Source organism: Sturnus vulgaris, chromosome 8 (assembly GCF_052056855.1).
Source record: "Sturnus vulgaris isolate bStuVul1 chromosome 8, bStuVul1.hap1, whole genome shotgun sequence".
In the NCBI taxonomy this organism is placed as follows: domain Eukaryota; kingdom Metazoa; phylum Chordata; class Aves; order Passeriformes; family Sturnidae; genus Sturnus; species Sturnus vulgaris.
This window is the reverse complement of record NC_142250.1, coordinates 22,293,078-22,311,375: the sequence shown is the minus strand read 5'-3', so window position 1 is coordinate 22,311,375 and position 18,298 is coordinate 22,293,078. Positions and strand designations below refer to the sequence as shown.

The 18,298-nt window shown below is 40.9% G+C and overlaps 1 protein-coding gene across 1 annotated transcript; it reads left to right on the top strand.

Moving 5' to 3' along the window:
* The first annotated feature begins 6,473 nt into the window (after nucleotides 1-6,473).
* Nucleotides 6,474-17,814, top strand: SLC35G1 (solute carrier family 35 member G1). Its single transcript, XM_014875426.2, has 3 exons — nucleotides 6,474-6,699; nucleotides 10,585-10,765; nucleotides 11,238-17,814. Exons 1-3 carry the CDS (start codon nucleotides 6,492-6,494, stop codon nucleotides 11,995-11,997), a joined length of 1,149 nt encoding a protein of 382 aa, XP_014730912.1. The 5' UTR covers nucleotides 6,474-6,491; the 3' UTR covers nucleotides 11,998-17,814.
* The last annotated feature ends 484 nt before the right edge of the window (nucleotides 17,815-18,298 follow it).

The following is an 18,298-nucleotide window of genomic DNA, read 5'->3' as shown; positions in this document are numbered from 1 at the left end:
TAAAAGGAGTATGTATTTAATTATTACATCATTTCTATACAAGCAGGTTGCAGAATGGTAACTGATAACCTAACCTTCTACCTACTCCTGCTTTTTATTCTGTGTTTCAAAGAATATCTGCCCTTCCCTCTTTCAAGCCCTTTGGCTTCAGTAGCTGTGTTGAGTAAGCTTTTATAGTCATTTCAGTTACACATAGTGGCAATTAAATAACAGGAAAAATGATTTCCAGGATTTCCAAGAACCTCTCCAAGGGAGAGGTGGAAAAAAACCAAGAAAAGTTATCAAAATTCCCAAACATGGTTTTTTGAAAGATCCAGAAATTTGGATAGATTTGGGAAAAAATTTTAAATGAAAAATATGTTCGAGACTTATTTTGTTGAAACAACAAATTTTATTTCAAAATAAAGCAGTGTGTTTTGGAAAGATCTAAATTTAAGCACCTAACGGGAGGAGATGCTTACCAGGAGAAGCATCTACCCAGGGCAGTGCATACATAAATTCTAGCATGCTCATTTCTTCTTTTTCATAATCACATGCCATCAATTTTTGACCTTTTTTTTCTTCTGGATTCCTTTTAAAGTTTTATGTATTGTCCTTCTTTTTTTCCAGTGTGCATACACTGACTGATCCTAATCTTTATGAGTAACAAATTATTCAAAGGGAACAGAGCTTTACTCAGTTTTATGGCTAATCTCATAACTCATAACTAAAAATAGTACTGACACATCAGGAAATGCAGTGAGGGAAAGGGAATATGCTAAGGTTGCATTCACTGAATAATTGCTCCAATAAACAACTGGAATTTTAAGAGTTTCTGTGCTACAGTGAATCCATATTCCTCTAGCATTAAAAAAAAAAAAAAAAGCACTTTCCTGGAAGTTTTTTATGTATAGTGAGTACTCAGATACCTTCAACCCACCAAATAAGACAATATGCCTGGATAAAATCCCACCCACAATTCTTTTGCCAGAAAGGAAACTTTTCCAAATTCAGATTTTCACACAGGTTGCCTTGCCAAGTTTATATTTAAAATATAGATTCTCCTAAAGAAGTAGAAGTAACAGCCTTGCATTTGTTTATTAAGCACTGCCAGTTTGAAACATTAGGAATTCTGTTCATTTCCTGCACTGTATCACAGCATGAACTAAGAACATACCCATGTATGTGTATGCACCTGACATGGAGTTACACCTGAGAGAGAGGCACACAGGGTGTGTAAATACACATTTACTGTTACAAACTCCTTTCACTGACATTAGCATTTTATACTTGCTATGAACACTCTATATAACTTCACTGTATTGTGACAGCAAGTGCTGCTGCTTCCTCAGAGTATCAGGCCAAGACCTGAATGCCACCCACCACCACTCTGCTTTACAAAACTTAAAATGTTTTGGCCTGTGGCAAATACAAATCATCCACAAAACCAGTACTATTGTTCATTTTCTTTTCTAACAGTGAGTTACTAAAGTTCACTCCATTGGTTTGCTTAGATGTTTATGTTCTTTGGTGGAAATAAATGACAGAGAAAGAAAAAGGATAAATCAGTTTTTTCATTAGGAGATTAAAAGAAAATATTTTTTTTGTCCAAAATGTATTGGAATAATAGCCTTTTCCACATGCTTAAAGAGAATTTTAAAAATAACATGACTTTTTAAATTTAAGGATCACCATCTAAATTTGCATAAGCTCTCCAGACATTAATGTGAAATACAAGAATGAAAACACTATAGTCTTCAGAGTACGTAGAAAATTATTTTTAATTCATCCTTCCAGGAACACTAGCTACAGAGACTTGATTGCTTAGCAAGCAGTGCAGTTAAGCCATCTGAGGACAGAAGCATGACCTTTATGTGACCAAAATCAGCTAAGCAGTACACCTTTAATATGGGATTGAAAACACCCTAACAAGTATAGAAGCAGAATTTGAATATTGTCCTCCTTATCCATTATTTTTCAGTTCTTCAGAAGTAGAGAAAATAAAATCTTTCCTTCTGGAGACCACTGAATTTTTTTTTACTTCATACTTCTACTATCTACCTATAGTAGAATCTACCTATCTCAATACTTTCAGTCTCCTGAAGAGCAACAGCTAATAGCAACTGCATCTGGAAAATGCAGTTAAAAAGAGCCTCAGCATATCTCCATTATATTGACTGTAGTTGCAGGATTCCCTATTATTTCAATATTCCACTCCATCTCCTGTTTTACAGTACTACTCATTACAACCACCAACTCAGGAAGAAGAAAACTGTGATACTTGGGGCATACTGTGACACAAGATTAAAATGTTTGAAGAGCAGTCCTATATAAACATGCAGAAGCAATTTGTGGTGATGGCAAAACCGAGAATCGTTCACCATCCACCTTAACAGGGAAGCTGAAAAATACAGGTCTCTTCTAACACCTAAGATGGACAAAAAACCCACTAAGACTGGAATTTTGATGGAGAAGCAGGAGCTCATATGGACCACATTTCCACTGGGCTGCAAGGCTACAAGTGCTCGTTCATTTTAAACATAACTTTTGTTTTTAATTTTTTTTAATGTGTGATTGAACACAGGAGCATGTTGCCCAGGGAGGTGGTGCAGTCTCCATCCTTGGAGATGATTTAAAATCTCAAGAGAGTCTCGAACTCTAGCTGACCCCGTTTTGAGCAGGGGGGGTGGAGTAGATGACCCCTCAAGGCACCAGATGTGCCCATCAGCCTCAGCTATTCTGATTCCCAAACAACTCTGGGTAGGACAGAAGTTCGAATGAATGACCAGGACAATGAAACTCCTTGGTGCTGCAATAATCATCTGTTTTATGGCACTCGGGTGCAGAGGTAAATAGCTATTACAGTGCACTTAAGAGTTCGATCCATTTCAGAAGCTGAGGAAGTAATTCTTATCTGGTTTTTTGTTAAACCTTTTCAGAAGGAAAGGAAACCATGCAAGTTTGTTATTTATTTTGTTACTTGCTTCGCATTAGTCTATACTTCTTTGGATGAAGTTTTTGCTAGACAACTTAAACTTTAAAAACTTGGTTTTACAGAATTGGCATTTTTCCAGAATAAAAGCCATTGATATGGACTACTGTTTCGATTTAAATCTACTACTTTTATAGCTTAAGCAGTACGTAAAGTGCTGACATAGGTATATTCAGATCAATCTGGGATAGATGTCACCAGGGTGTATCACGTGCACTACCAGGAATCCAGATATATTTCCTGCTGGAGCTCTACAGAGCTCTTAGTGCTGCCCTTATGAGAGGTGAGTAAGGGCCAGGTCAGTTCCAGGGCTCCCTCAGTTTATATTATTTAGTTCTCACTAAACCTCCAAAAGCAGCAGTGTTCCAAAAAGCTCATTAGAATATATCAGCAGTGGATAAAATAAATGATGTGATAGTGGATAAAGTTCTTATAATCTCTTAGAAAAGTCCCACGGTTCTCCACAAAACTTACTTAATTGCTTTGTCATTTGTGCTTGTTCGTGCTTCTGGAAGGCCACTCAGAGGAGTCAGAAAGCATTTGCAGGGGGGGAGATGGAAACCAAAGAGTCCCTAACCAGGCACACAGACCGAGACCAGCGACTCATTACAGGACTTTAAAGTACCTGTCAGGCCTGTAGCTAAACCCGCAGGAAATACTGGCTTGTTCCTGGCATTTATAGTGACAAAACTTGTGCCTAAATTCTGGATGAGGATGATAATATTCTTCCGTTGGAAAGAGCAACCTAAGAAAGCTCTTGTGTGTGGAGAGTGGTGATTGTGCAGGAGGTGGCTCTCCTGCACTTATGATACAATGGAAACCAAATAAATGCCATTCTAGCTGGTGTTGCAGTCTAATTTCAATGATCAAATTGCCCAAGTTTACTAAAGCCTTTTCTTATGGAATTTGCACTCAGCAAAGATATTATAGGTGATGTGCTGGAGAAAGGAACAGCTAGTCCTGGACACAGTATTACACAGATGAGACTTAATCTGTACTTGAAAAAGCTGCATCAGACATTGACCTGCCACATTTAGGCAGGTACTTAATTTTCCAATCTAGGCCAGCATGACTGCAAATTACATTTGCCTGCTAGTTAGTTTGGGCAGCTGCAACTGCTCTGTTTCCTTGTTCAGAGACGAGGGTTGTACTTTACAAGGAGAACTTGGAAGCTCTCAAGCTGAGACAAACCTGGCAGTTGGACCAGGAGCAAACAGAACACTTCATGCATCTTGGCATAAACAAACACTGCCCTCAGATGTTCCCTTTCAAAACCAGACATGGAGGGCTATGGAGGGGGTTGCTGCAGTCTCTTTGAAACTCTCTACAGCTCAGTACTTGGCACTGTGGCACTTTAAAAATTTACTATTATAAAATAAATATGTAATCTGCATATTTTAACAGATAGCCAGAAATTGCAAGAATTCACTAAAATTTGTTCTGTATCTGTAATGTAGACCATATTTGGGCTCTGGTTTTCTTCACAGAAGACTTGAGTTAGCCAGCTGCTTCTGCAGTCACTGACTCCAGAGGTAACTCACCAAGTGACTGTGCAGACAGCCACAAAAACTGGGGTGGGTGTGCTCTGCTGCACCCCACTGCCCAGGGCATGTGCCAGGTGCTCCTCTGAGACACCCGGGGGATCATTTGGAGTTGGGACGGCCGCTGAGAGAGAATCCCTGCCGCCCTTCCACCAAAACCTGTCTGGGGAAGGACAGCTCTAACTTTGTGCCGCCGATTCACCGGCCTGTGAAAGCTGCCTTGGAGTGCAGAGAAGTGTAAGTTTCTTGAGAAAGCAACAGGCTGCCCGGTTTATTTGCACCTCCCTCTCTAAATTGAATCAAACTCTGAGTAATAGAGAAGTGCCTTAAGAAAAAGTAACTTCTTAATTAAGAGTGTCTGTTAGGAAAATTTTGCCTCTCCAGAGGAAAGATTTAGTAAAGCTTTCAGTATAGACTTTGTAGAGAGCTATGTTGATAGGAACTGTAATACAAGTTGTTTATAAATACTGAAGCATATATTTAATTATATGCCTGGTTTATAGCAACAACAGTTCAGATAATATAAATACTTAGAAATAATTCTGATTTCAACAAAACCTTATTAATTGATTTCTCTTATTTTAATAATTGATATAGCACATCTAATTTTTAGTTAAGAATAATTTTTGAAACAATTCTGGTCATATTAATCAAATGTTGGCTCCAAGATAATGAAATACTTACAGCCTCTGGTGGGTTAGCATGAACTATAAAATGTGCTAAATTAAGACACTGAAAGCTTGAAATAGCTTTTATGAGGTAGCTTGAGGGAAAACTTAAAACCGTTTGTATGAAATAGCTTTTATCTACCATTTGGCATTCATTTTGCTAAAGCTGTAGATCACATTTCCCTTTGTTAAGAATAAAGAAATAAACACAGATTAATTTACGCAGCTAAGAGATTAACGTGAGCATAAATCTTTACTTTTAATAGAAATTTCTCCCATTTTAATTATTGATAACAGTTCAACTTGCTCAAAAGGGAAAAAATGTAGCATTCCAAATTTATTCCGCACTTTTTCATGAGTAAAGAAAAAGGGCTACTCCTGTTTTTCTCTTTACCCTTTTTGATTCCTCTGCCCAAAGGCATAGGCGGCATTGTTTTCTTGGGGAAAACATACGAGAAGGTGGCTAAATGATTTCTGTACCCTACTAACAATCCTGACTGAATGGCCCACTAGGTTCCCATCTCCATTTTGACCCGAGTGCTGCCGGAGCAGGCAGCAGCTCTTGCAGGGAGCGATGCTTTGCCCCTGCTCAGTGACAGGGCAGCACTGAGGGGCCCAGCGGGGCCATCCCGGCTCTCCAAGGGGAGCAGAGCCCGCTCCAGCAGGAATCCCGCCGGGACAGCCGGGCTCGGTTATCTCGGGCAGTGCGGGGCCGGAGAGCCCGGCCAGGCTGAGCTGAGCGGGGTCAGTGCCGCGGACACACGGACACACGGACACACACAGCGCTGCTTTCACTGCTCTCATTTCGGGCGCGCAGATGACGCAACAACGCCCCTAAAATAACTTCGAGTCACCTTTTCCCAGTGTTTTATCTCGTCTGTACAAACAGCCGCGGCCTGCGCAGCCCCCTCCGCTCTCCGGCGGGGTCAGAGCTCCCCCTCCCGAGGCACCGCGGCCTCGCTGCTCCCCGGCACCGCTCCCGCCGCTCTCGCCGGGTCTCTCTCCGGGAGACGCCAGGCAGGAAGCGGCGGGGCGCTGCCTCCTGGCCCGGCAGGGGCGCTTGGCCGCCGCGGGGCTCGCAGGCAGGTACCCGCCGCGGGAGGGCCGCGCCGCCCGGCCGGCTCCAGGCGGGGCCTGCCGGGGGGTGGTGGAGCCGGGACCCGGGGTAGCCTCCCCCGCGGGTGCTCGGCGCTGCGGGCGGGCGGAGGGAAGGCGGCGGGCGGTGCCGGGCGGCCGCACCGCATGCGCAGGAGGGCAGGTGTCGCCGGCAGCCGAGGAGCCGCCGGAGCATCGTGGTAGCCCCGCGTCCCCATGGTGCTGTGTCAGGGCGGAGAGGGCGACGCTGCTCCGGCAGCGGGCGGGCAGGAGCCGGAGGTGCCGCCGGGCCAGGAGGACGGGCCGGGCGCGTTGCAGCCGTGCATGTGCCCGGCGCCCGGCGTCGAGGCGGCGGGCACCGAGGAGCGCCGCGCTTGTGGCTGCTGCTCGGGCATGTCCTGGCCGTTCTGCTGCGAGGCACCTGGTGAGGAGTGAGGAGGGGGAGTCCGACAGGCGGGGCAGGGGAGCAGCGCCGTCCCGGCTGGGCTGCCCGCTCTCGGGGTGACATTGCCGGGCTGCGGGGGAAAAAACGGCGGCCCGAGGGCACCGGGCCGTCCGCACGTGGCGGCGGGGCGGGGAGCGGGCTCGGGCGGCTGCAGAGGACGCCCGGCATCGGTGCCCACCCCAGCGCCGGCAGGAGCCGCCTCGCCGCTTCCGAGCCGTCCCCAGCGGCGGCTCGCACCTGGTGCCCGCGGGTCACCTGCGAGCGGGTTCGGCCTCCCCCTTTTCTTCCCGTTTCTCTTGCCCGGAAAAGCCGGCCCCGGTGGAGGAGTCAGCGGGCCGGCAGGCACGGCTGCTCCGTGCCCTTGTACCCTGTGCCGGGGTGCCGGGCGCGGCTCGGCCCGGTGCTCCGCACGCCCCGGGAGCGTGCAGAGCGCCGGGACCGCTCGTCCCCAGGGCGGGGCGGCTCTGCCGCCTTGGAGAGAGCCTCGCCAGCGACTATTCCTCGGGAAAACAGTACTTCCTGTTTTAAAAGTTTTAAAGTAAGACTTGACAGGTTTGGGTAAATAGAAGTGCCTTCTGCCTGTGTGAACTTCTGGCACTATAAATGCATTTGACAGTGCACTTCAGTTAGTTCACGTACTTGGGACTGTGACTTCTTGGGCGATTCTTACATTGCCTTAGTCTGAGTGTAGTAATTTTGTCCTAACTCGAGTCCATGCTTCACTTCTTGATAATTTTCAATTGATAAAGCCACAAACGTATTGTGAAATATGGAATATGTAGGTTTAAAGTGGAGTTCTCTTAAAACATAAATGCCATCTTAAAATAATTTCTGAAGTTATCTGGAGTACTTTTCTTCAGAACGACTTCACTGAAAATGTGTTTGTCTTAAAATTGACTGAAACTGACTTTCCAGCAGCAAATAGATTTGTTGGTGAGCTGTGGAGAGGCCAGAGTCCTTCACCAGTGAAATTCACATTAGTGTCAGTTCTAAAGCAAAGCTTGGGGGGGAAAAAAAACTGTTTGAAATCCTGATAAACTTTTATTAATTAACCAGAAAGAGTACTTTGGTTTTGGGTCGTCTGTCTCGTAAAATTGTTGACTGAGTCTATGACTGACTATGAATCATGCCTAGATCTTGTCTGCATGACCATGATTAGTTCCAATGCAGCCTGTTCTGCTCCTGGTACTTCACAGACGTCAAAGAGAGCTCTTCTGCTTTTTATAATGTGGTGACTTTCCTGAAGGTCTGGGAGGATCATCTTCTTGCTGACCATCTTTCCCATAGCCAATACTCTTCTCCCTCCGCTACTATTCTTGACATCCTGTATGTGAGAAGTGTCATTTTCTTCATTGCATGCATTTTGCAAGTATAAAAACTATTTGAAGCAAAGTACACAATTAAAGCATTAAAAACACAATTAGAATTTACACCTAAAACAGGTTGCACTGGGAGGCATTTACCTGTGACTTAAAACGGGAGTGGAAAATTGTTTGAAAGCATTATGTGTGGAGATGGCCAGGGAATGAAATTGGAAAACCGAGTCTGTAGCCACTCAAAAAAGAGGACTCGGGTACTGCTTGAAACCTTTTGATTTTCGGACTGCTACATTCTTTGAAAAAAGCATGAGTGCTTGACTGTTTTGGTGGTGTTAGGCTAGTATTTCAAGGCTTAATATTTCGTGGGGTGTGAATGTTATCTTAACCTAACTTCTCCCTAAAACTTACCTTGAAATAAGTACTTTTCAGAACTGCAGTTCTTGTTTTTGGTAGAAGAACTTGGACCATCTTATTTTTAAAAGGAAATAAAACACTTTCTCATTGCACTGAGTACTTGCTTTGGCAATTCAAGATGTTGATGGCTAAAATTCTAGTGTTACAAAGTTCTGAAGATTCTGTTTCTGATAGGCTTGGTATATTGGGTAGCTTACAGAAGTTCCTTCTGATTTTTGTTTGTTCCTTACAATCCAAAGCTTAGTTCTGGGTGTAAGATCCTTTCAGTGTATTTTGCTTTAATTTGATTGGTTTTCCATTTCAACACTTCCTTTATTTAGGTTGGCTTCATTCTGTAATAATCAGAGAAGCTCTCATGCATGAAATAAAAGTTAATAGTTCTGTTTCTGCTGTGTTCATCCATAAGCCAGCCTGGGTTTGGATTTCCCATTTCAGTTGTAGGTCAGTCTGATTCCTCGTGTTTCAATATTAGAGACTGTTGATTTTGTAGTTCTGTTATGTGACTATGTGGATTAAGGCATTACATAGTTCATGAACAATTTTTAAATCCACTTTGTTTCATAGTTGGTAGATGTCCTGGTCCGGTGTTGGTTAGTGGTAGTTTTTATAGTCAGTTTTATGTAAGAAGCTGTTGCTAAATAGAAGTATTTCAAGTAGAAGCTGTAACTCACTTTCAGCTGCAATGTGGCAGGATTCCTTGAAAAGCAAACCTTTTGCCTACTTCAGGTTGTGGTTGCAGTTGTAAAGCCCTAGGACTGTCAGCCTGCAGTCTCCCCTCTGAGGCAATAAGATGCAGTTTCTCAGCCTTGAGTGCTGATCTCAAGGAGGATCAAAATGGTTTGTGACAAGTTTTGTTAAAAAAAACAAACAAAAACAACAACCCTCTCAAAACCACACTTAGTTGCTAAGCAACTCGCAGCAGTACCCGGCTGATTATGTTTTAGAGGATCCACAAGGCTCCCAGGCTGCCACACTAACGTGAGATGAGGCACCCTTTATCAAAACACTGCTCTGGGAGGGACATGGAGTTCTCGCTCCTATCTTTAGAGGGAGTCACAGAAGAAAAGGTAACTCCCAGTGTTTTATGCAGGTAGAGGAAGAGATAGTGAGGTGATGTCCCACTCAGATTTTTAGATGGGCTCTGTTTTCCTTGATGTTCACCTCTAGGTGTTACTTTTATGCAATAAAGTAATAACAAAAAAGGCTTGGAGTTCTCTTGGAACTCCTTGGAGTTCTCTGTCTCACAGTTCTCCCTCCCCTTGCTTTTTTTTTTCTTTTATAGTTCAGAGTGGAGAAAATGAGTGGAACGAGGAAGAGTGTGTTGAAGAAAGCCTGAGGCAATGAGGAGATTTGAATAGAAACATTAGACTTGGGAAACTTTCAGGAAGGAGAAGTCTGATAAATAAGCATAAACTAAGGTCTTCATGGAATTTTGATAGACATCAGGCCTTTGATGTTTTAACATTAGTTACTTAAATTTATTCTGCTTAAAATGTGTATTCGATGCCTATTTGAAGAAAATATTTGGATTCTTACAGCAAGATAAAAACGTTGTCAGTCTATGTCAAATTTAGGGTGATTTAGCTGCAAAATAAACATGATGTATAACAAAAATGACGTTCTGTACACAGATTTTACATTGTGTATTTGTACACAATGTATTTGTGAGAAAGGAAATTAAATTTTTGCTTAGGAGCCTTAGTTAAGTAAGCAGCTGATTCCCAAGAGAATAGTTTCAGAATCTGACCATGGACTATTTTGTAGTCTGTTATATGTATTGGTTCCTGGGCAGAATTGTGACTAGCCCCTATAGTAAATCACTCGTACTAGTTTGATACCTACAAGAAGTTGGGTCTTCTGATTTGTAGAGCTGCAATGTTTTGTATCCCAGGTTTTCGAGTTCATCTCTTACACCCTGTTTTAAGAAAAAAAGAGGATCCATGATCATCAGTGAAAAGTATTTTCAAGTTAGGTCTGGTAAATACATGTAATATTTACATTTTAATCTTTGTTTCCCCTGTTCTCCATCACAAAAATCACTACAGATACGTGGGGCACTGCAGTGTGTGGAGCTGCCTGATCAGAGGAGTCTTCTAAGAGATCCTTATTAACTGTAGTTTATCTGTTGCAGGCACAAAGAAGAGAGCTGCGTGCCCAGGACTTGGTCTGTTTTATACCATACTGTCTGCCTTCCTTTTCTCATTGGCCTCTTTACTTCTTAAAATAATAGAAGATGTACATTCAGTGGAAGTGAGTGCATTTCGATGTGTTTTCCAAATGGCATTTGTTCTTCCTGGTTTAATATACTACAAGTAAGTGTAAAAAATGTTTAAATTTAAAGTTATTTCTTAAAACTAGATCTAGAATTTCCTTCTTTATGGTTGCAATGTTATTTTAGTTTGGACTTCAGTTGCATTATTTTAGATTAATTGGTAGTTTCTTAATACAATTCAAAAAACTGAAAATCTTTGACTCCCTGATACTAGGATTATTGTATCAAATGCTTTGATTTCCACAAAGGGGTGATCTTAAAAACACAGAAGGTAATTTGTAGATGCTCTTGGGTTATTTTGCAAGGGAAAAATTAATTACTAGAACAGTTTCTGACTCTGAATGTGATTGGGGGTCATGATGGAAATAAATTGGTCTGTGATTAGATCGTTAAGAATATTTGGGTATTAAACTCCCTTGTCTAGAAAGGTGTGTACCATACTTAAATATGTTTGAATGTTAGTCATGAAATAAGTAAGACAGTGACATTAACGTGACATTTCTGTTTTTCAGAACAGGATTTTTGGGACCAAAAGGTAAAAGAATTTTTCTTTTCTTCCGAGGATTCCTTGGCTCTACTGCAATGGTTCTTCTCTACTATGCTTACCAAGTCATGCCACTAGCTGATGCCACTGTTATAACTTTTACCAGTCCTGTTTTTACATCGTTGCTGGCATGGATCTTTCTCAAAGAGAAATACAGCCTTTGGGATCTTCTTTTTACTCTCTTTGCGGTCACTGGAGTGATTCTTATTGCCAGACCACCATTTCTGTTTGGCTCACGTGTTTCAGGCATTGAAGGAAGTTACTCAGATCACCTTAAAGGAACTATAGCAGCGATTTCAAGCACAGTATCTGCAGCCTCAACTTTTGTTATACTAAGGAAGATGGGAAAATCTGTGCACTACTTCTTGTCAATTTGGTATTATGCTGTCATTGGATTAGTTGGGTGTGTTGTAGCACTGTTTGTTTTGAATGAATGGCGTTTACCACACTGTGGTAGAGATAGGGTTTTTCTCATATTAATAGGCGTGTTAGGGTTGGGGGGTCAGATATATCTCACAAAAGCATTACAGATAGAGAAAGCTGGACCTGTATCAATAATGAGAACAATGGATGTGGTGTTTGCTTTTATTTTACAAGCTCTTTTTCTCAATCAACTACCAACTTGGTGGACTGTGGGTGGAGCCCTTTGTGTAGTAGCCAGTAGTACTGGAACTGCCATTCGTAAGTGGAGACATAGTGTGAAAAAAGCTAAACAGAGGGAAATCTAACAGTACAGACACTAATTCATTACAGAAACAAGCAGTCTTGAAAGATATATAAATACAATATTTATTTTATTTATTTTAAGTATCCCATTTACCAAATTGTAGTACCAAATTATATCCAGTAAAATAAGTTGACTTTTTACCAAAATTGAAGATGTCTTAGCAACTGGTGAGGTATATACTTTTCTTTCTTATACTTAGATGTGTTAATATGGTCCGTAGAAAGATACTTAAAAGTTGTTGCTTCCTTTCAAAAGTGTACAATATTTATTTTCCTAGAGTTTCTGACTCTCCACTTAGCCTCTTTCTTTATTTTTCAGAGCAGTGGAAATAAGTCTCCCAGGCTTAATGCTATTCTGTGCTTGATTACCACAGGGATTGCAATACAAAAGTTAGAAGGGCATGAAGAGTTGATAATCCTTAAACAACCAGCTTTTATAGAACAGATAAAGCTTGTACTTCTATAAGCTTTCTAATTATTATTTTGCACAAAACAGATGCCAAATGTGGATTTAATTTTAATTTGGATTCTAAAAGAACAAAAGCAATTTAATTTTTCCAAGTAATATGAAGAGAAAATTAACTGGTGAAAATTACGTATCAGCTTTGCTTTTTAAAAAAAGAATTTTAAGTGTTTGCACTTACTTCACAGACATAGTGAAACAATAATCACCTTTTTTTTCAAAAATGATTCTCCCTATAAACATGTCTTTAGTTGCTGCAGTCTCAGTGATGAGAGACAACAGTTAATTCTATACCACCCATAAATTAGCCCTTTCTTCTGGTATGGAATGCTGCGCTGTAGCTGCACTTTTCTTTATTCTATGCAAAAGATTATATTTTTTAGGTATTTAATATAGGTTATTTAATGCTGCTTATGACCCTTTATAGTAATATTCTTCTATACTAAAGTTCTTTATGAGACCAAGTTTGAGTCTCCTTTGCCTTCATAAACTTAGGAGGATTTACATTAAAGCTTTTGCTTATTTCTTAAGAATGTACAAGAGTGCAATGTAATTGCAGTTTCACAAAAGATGAAGGTTGGCCAAGGTCATACAGGGGTTCTGCAGAAGAGGTTTGAGGAAAGCTTGGTGGAAGGGTGATGCTGTGCATGCACATCACATTCAGGCATCCACACGGCATCACACAGTGCTAGTGGGCAACTTCAGTCCCACTTTTCATGCTGGCCCTTTTAAGTTTGTATTTATCACTTCTCTTGCACATCTCATTTTTGTAGGCGTTATTTTTAATGCAACAAATACTAAAGAAAATACTTTTATTACTGACTTTGGTGTCCTTCACATTTCAGGAGGACTAAACGTTTAGTATCAGGAAGTGGGATTTTCCCAAGTTGAGCATTTCATACTTTTGGGTCTTGTCTCAGTAAAGTTTAAAGAAAATTTTAACTTGAATCTTTTTTTGATCCTTTGTATCTTGAGGAGGTTTTCACCTCTAGTGTTTTTCTAAAAGAGAATGCTGTGTTCTGTACACTTGATAGATGTTTTTTTCTAAATCACTAAAGGTGGTGATCGTTTTCTTACTTTGATTTACAGATGTCTGGTCACATGTCTTTTCTTTTGCCAATAGGCATTGCATCCTATCAGGGCAGATCTAGAGACTTCAGTCCCAAAGGCACAAAATGCAAATAATACTTCAGGGTCAGAGTATCATATGATATATTGAGTCAGAAAGGGCCTATCAGGACCATTGAGTCCAACTCCTGGCCCTGCACAGGACACCCCAAGAGTCAACCACGTGCCTGAGAACATTGTCCAGACATTCCTTGAATCAGACAGGGTTGGTGCTCTGACTGCTTTCCTGGGGACCTTGTTCCAGTCCCAGAATATCCTCTTGGTGAACCTCTTCCTGATATCCAGCTTAAACCTCCCTTGGCTCAGCTTCAGGCCATTTACTTGAGTTCTGTCACTGAGCACAGGGAGAAGAGATCAGCCTGATCTGCCCCTCCATTTCCTTTTAGGAGGGTGTTGAAGACCCCAGTGATGTCTCCCCTCAGTTTCCTCTCCAGGGTGAACAGGCGACCTTAGCAACTCCTCCTAAGTCTTCCCCTGCAGACTCTTCATCTTCGTGGCCCTCTGTTAAGCTTTCTAACAGCTTAATGTCTTTTTCTTACATTGTGGCACCAAAACTGCCCCCAGCACTCAGTGCAACACCCAGTGCAGAGCAGAGGGGACAATCCCCTCTCTTGCCTGGCAGGTGATGCTGTGCCTGGTGCCCTCCAGGCTGCCAGGGCACTGCTAACTCATACTCACCCTGCCAGGGCCCTCAGATCCCTTTCCGTGGTGCTGCTTTCCATTCCCCAGTCTGTCTGTTGCCCCACCCCATATGCAGAATCTCTCACTTGACTTTGTTAAACTTCCTATGTTCAGTGATTGCCCAGGCCTCTATTTTACCAAGGTATCTGCAGGGCCTCCCTGCAATTGAGGGAGTCAACAGCTGCTCCCAATTTAGTGTCATTCTTGGTATTCCTTGGAGTTCTGCATCCAAGTCATTAATGAAGATTTTGAAGAAAACTGGGCTGAGGCTAGAGCCCATCAAAGGCTAGATGCCAGGCTGGTGTCACCCCATTCTCTAACTCTTTGTGCCTGACCCCTGAGCCAGTTGCTCTCCTATAATATAACACAATTACCCGGCTGTGTGCTGGGCATTTTGTCTAGAAGGATGCTCTGGCAAAAGCTCTGCTGAAGTCCAGAAGGATTATTTGTACTGGCTTTCCTAGACTGACTAGGTGGGCTGCCCTGTAGTGGAAGGAAGTCAGGTTTGACAATCAAGACTTGCCACTCATGAGCCGTGCTGGCTGGGACCAATGGCTGAGTTGACCTCCCGGTGTTTTTCATTACCTCACAGAAAAACCTTTTCCATATACCTGGATATGAGGAGCTGTCTTTGTCCAAGTTTCTCTAGGTAAAACCTGCACCCTGAATCTAAATGTGTTTATGGATATGAGAAGATTCCATTTGAGTTTGAGATCCGTTCCTGCTTACAGCTGTCTGTTCTTTGCTTTTCCTGAATGCTGAAGCTCAGCTACTGCTGACAAGGTCAGGAAACTGCTTTACTATCTCTTAAATGCCTCACATAATAATAAAATTCCAGTTTGGCACCCTTTTTGCTTAATACTTGAAACTGTGAACTGGAATTGTTTTTCTACTCCTGTACCATCACTGCCATTGAGAACAGCTTTCAGGAGAAGGAAGGAAAACAAACTGCTTCATTTTTTACTGCTTCAGTTCATGTGCAATATGCATGTGTTTGAATTGCCACTTACAAAGGTGTGGTTCCAAAGCAGTTCAGATTGATGCAAACTTGGATTGTCAGCTAGCCCTGCTGTCTCCTCTTGGCTCAATGCTTATGTGGTTATGTGATGATGAGCTACCCCTGGGAGCTGATCCAGTACATATCTTTTTAGTAAGGTTTTTTGGAGAGGGCAAAACCAGTGTAGCCTGAACTTGATGACAGTATAAAAACATTAGGAAGTTGAATTAGGTAGTAGTTTAAATTGCAGCATATGAAGGCTGCTTTGCCAGTACAGAATAAAAATTATGTGGAAGCTTACATCTTTAGTTTGTGTGATTTCAATGAATCTTGTTTACACTTAGTAGAGAAGAACAGGTTACTGAAGAAAGGATTGTTTTCTTTCCCTTAACACACAAGTAAATGTAGAAAACATGCTACATGGCCAGAAATCAACATCTAGTTATAGTGGTTTGTAATTTTTGTCTCAAGTTCTAGCAGAAACTCTTTCAAAATATTGCTTGTGCCAAAACCCCCAGATGATTGGTTTTTTCTTTGTTCAAACATACAGGGTTTCCTTATGGCTTCATCTGCTTATTTCCTCTTGCTGTTCTTAAACCTTGCTAAATATTTAAGTTGTTAAAATAATAATCTAAACCAGATCCTATGTTGGAGGATGTATGTTTTGGAACATTGTTTTGATTTTGATCGATCTTTTAGGGAGCTATTTAACTGGAATGAGAATGAAGGACTTGACTAGGGCTTCTCTATCCATAAAGTGTGACAAGCTGGTTTCTGTAATTGGTTTTTCTAGATGATGTTGAGAATGAAAGACATTTAAGCTTTAAGTTCTTCAACCACCTCAATTTTAAAATTTTTCTTCCTGTCAAATACAGGCTGAAAACCTAAATATTAGTTGCAAGCCTTAAAGATAATGAAACCACAGAAGTGTGGATAGCATGAATTGCTAGGGTTTTTTAATTGAAAATATATCTTAAAATTTCTGTTAGGAGGGTAAAACTTTTCTCGAAGCTTAACAGTTGGAGAATCTGAAATGAAACTGGCTGAGCCTTGATTCTTTTAGATTCTGATCTTTTTTAGCTTTTTAATACAGCAAGTTTCTCAGGGTCAAAAGTTATTTTTCTGAGCTTTGAGTCAGAAATATATTGATGTTCATTGTCTGTAGTGTCCTGTTGTGATCTTTACTTTAAAGTTGGATAAATATACTATTCTAATAGAAACTCCTTCCTATGTAATATGATGGAATATTGTTGCATTGTAATTGCTTTGTTATAATGTTAAGTTTCTCCTGAATTTCAATGTATTCATTCAATGTTCTGATTTCAGTGGATTCTGAATAGAAAGAGTAGTAACTAATTACTGGTTACTTTGCACAGAAACACAGGGATAAAAAGATTTAGTTGTTACTGATGCATCATAAGTTTGGTTCCTATGTTCTTTACTATGCAAGACCCTAATTACTAGTGGTCTTCAGTGAGACTTTGTGGCCTTAAAGCCTTATCTACCCAACTCTTCTGTAGAAAGCTGATGGCTTTGTACTGTCAATGTGCAGCAGCCAATTCCTTTCAGGTTAAGTTGGCTGTTTAAAGGATGCTCTAAAAGCCCTTTAAATAAGGGCTTTTAAATAAGTCTGCACCAAGAATTTGACAGGCTCATTGTGTAGACAAGGGTGGTCTATATAATTAAAGTGGATTTCCAGCATTTGTCTAACACCAGGCATAAAGTAACCTCAGCATAGCAACATTGGTTATACTGCTAATGAAATGTGTAATTTTTATTCTGAAGAGATTCCCAATTCCAAAACCTGGTCCAAGGTAGTCCTTCCTGTAATTAGTAATGACAAAATGGATCGTACTTCCCTTGATCATAATTTAAAATAAACAACTACTCCCATGGTATTTTCTCATCTTTGAGCTTTTGTTTGAGAGCTGTCTGTTGGAAAGTTTATTTCTGGGGAGACAGCCTCTTTTGAAGTTATTTCCTGGTAACTAGCAGTAGTTACCCAGGCAGAGTCTGTTTTTTAGTTCTCTAACCATGATTACCATGGCAGGCTCATCTGTGGCAGCAGCCCCACAAGGGTAATAAAAACATTGTCTCTGTCCCTGCGTGGATTCAGTGCTGACAGCAGATGTGAACACTGACCTCAGCAGGACATTGCAGCTACCAGCAGAATGTTTTTGGGGTCATAATTGCCTATCCATCCAAAGAAAAGTTGTGCTTTATGTTCCTGCAGATGCAGGTGACTTCAGGGGGGAACACACATAGAGTTCTGTGGTGATAATTTCTGTGTATCAGAATGAGTAATTTCCTATGTTATGTGAATTATTGTTTGACAAAAAGGGGGTAAAAATACCCTTAGCATTAATTAATGGATTTTTGCTATGTCCTATATATTGTTAAATATATGTTGAATTATGTTTTGTAGAAGTTACTGGCTTTGTTATGTAGTAGTATATTTTTATAGACAATTCTTATATATTGAAATTTTAAGAATATTTTCATAAGAGATTTATATTCCTCATTGCTAATAAAATTATCCTGAAGAATTAATCTCTGGTTTTGCATTGATTAGTGGACTATAACTGAATGCATTAATTGTAAAACTTAATGAAAGAACTGTTAATCAAACAGTCCCTGGTAAATATGGACGTAGGCCTCAAATTCTGTTAATATTATCATGCTGCATCACTTTTTATGCCTTGCAACAAGCTAGTGACAAAATGAAGCTTCATCAACTTCCATATATTAATTTCTTAACTGGAAACACTGTAGCATTGACAGATCAGTAAAGTTAAATTTTCCTGTGTCCAAGTGACAGTCTGTTTCTGTGGAATTTTTGTTCTGTTACTGTACATCATGATTGGAATTAAGCTCTTGTCCCACTTGTCACAAGGTGATACATAATTCATCCTTGTGCTTCCCATTATTTAGTGTGTTAATAATTAATTTTTCACCAAAGAGGAAAAAAAATCATATTTGCTAAGTATTACAGAAAGGCTGCTGATTTTTATTATCCTTACAGCAGTGCTGCTTC

Coding starts and splice junctions, on each gene's coding strand:
- SLC35G1 (XM_014875426.2), top strand. CDS start 6,492: ATGGTGCTGTGTCAGGGCGGAGAGGGCGACGCTGCTCCGGCAGCGGGC. Junction 6,700..10,584: donor GTTCTGCTGCGAGGCACCTG/GTGAGGAGTGAG, acceptor TATCTGTTGCAG/GCACAAAGAAGAGAGCTGCG. Junction 10,766..11,237: donor CCTGGTTTAATATACTACAA/GTAAGTGTAAAA, acceptor TCTGTTTTTCAG/AACAGGATTTTTGGGACCAA.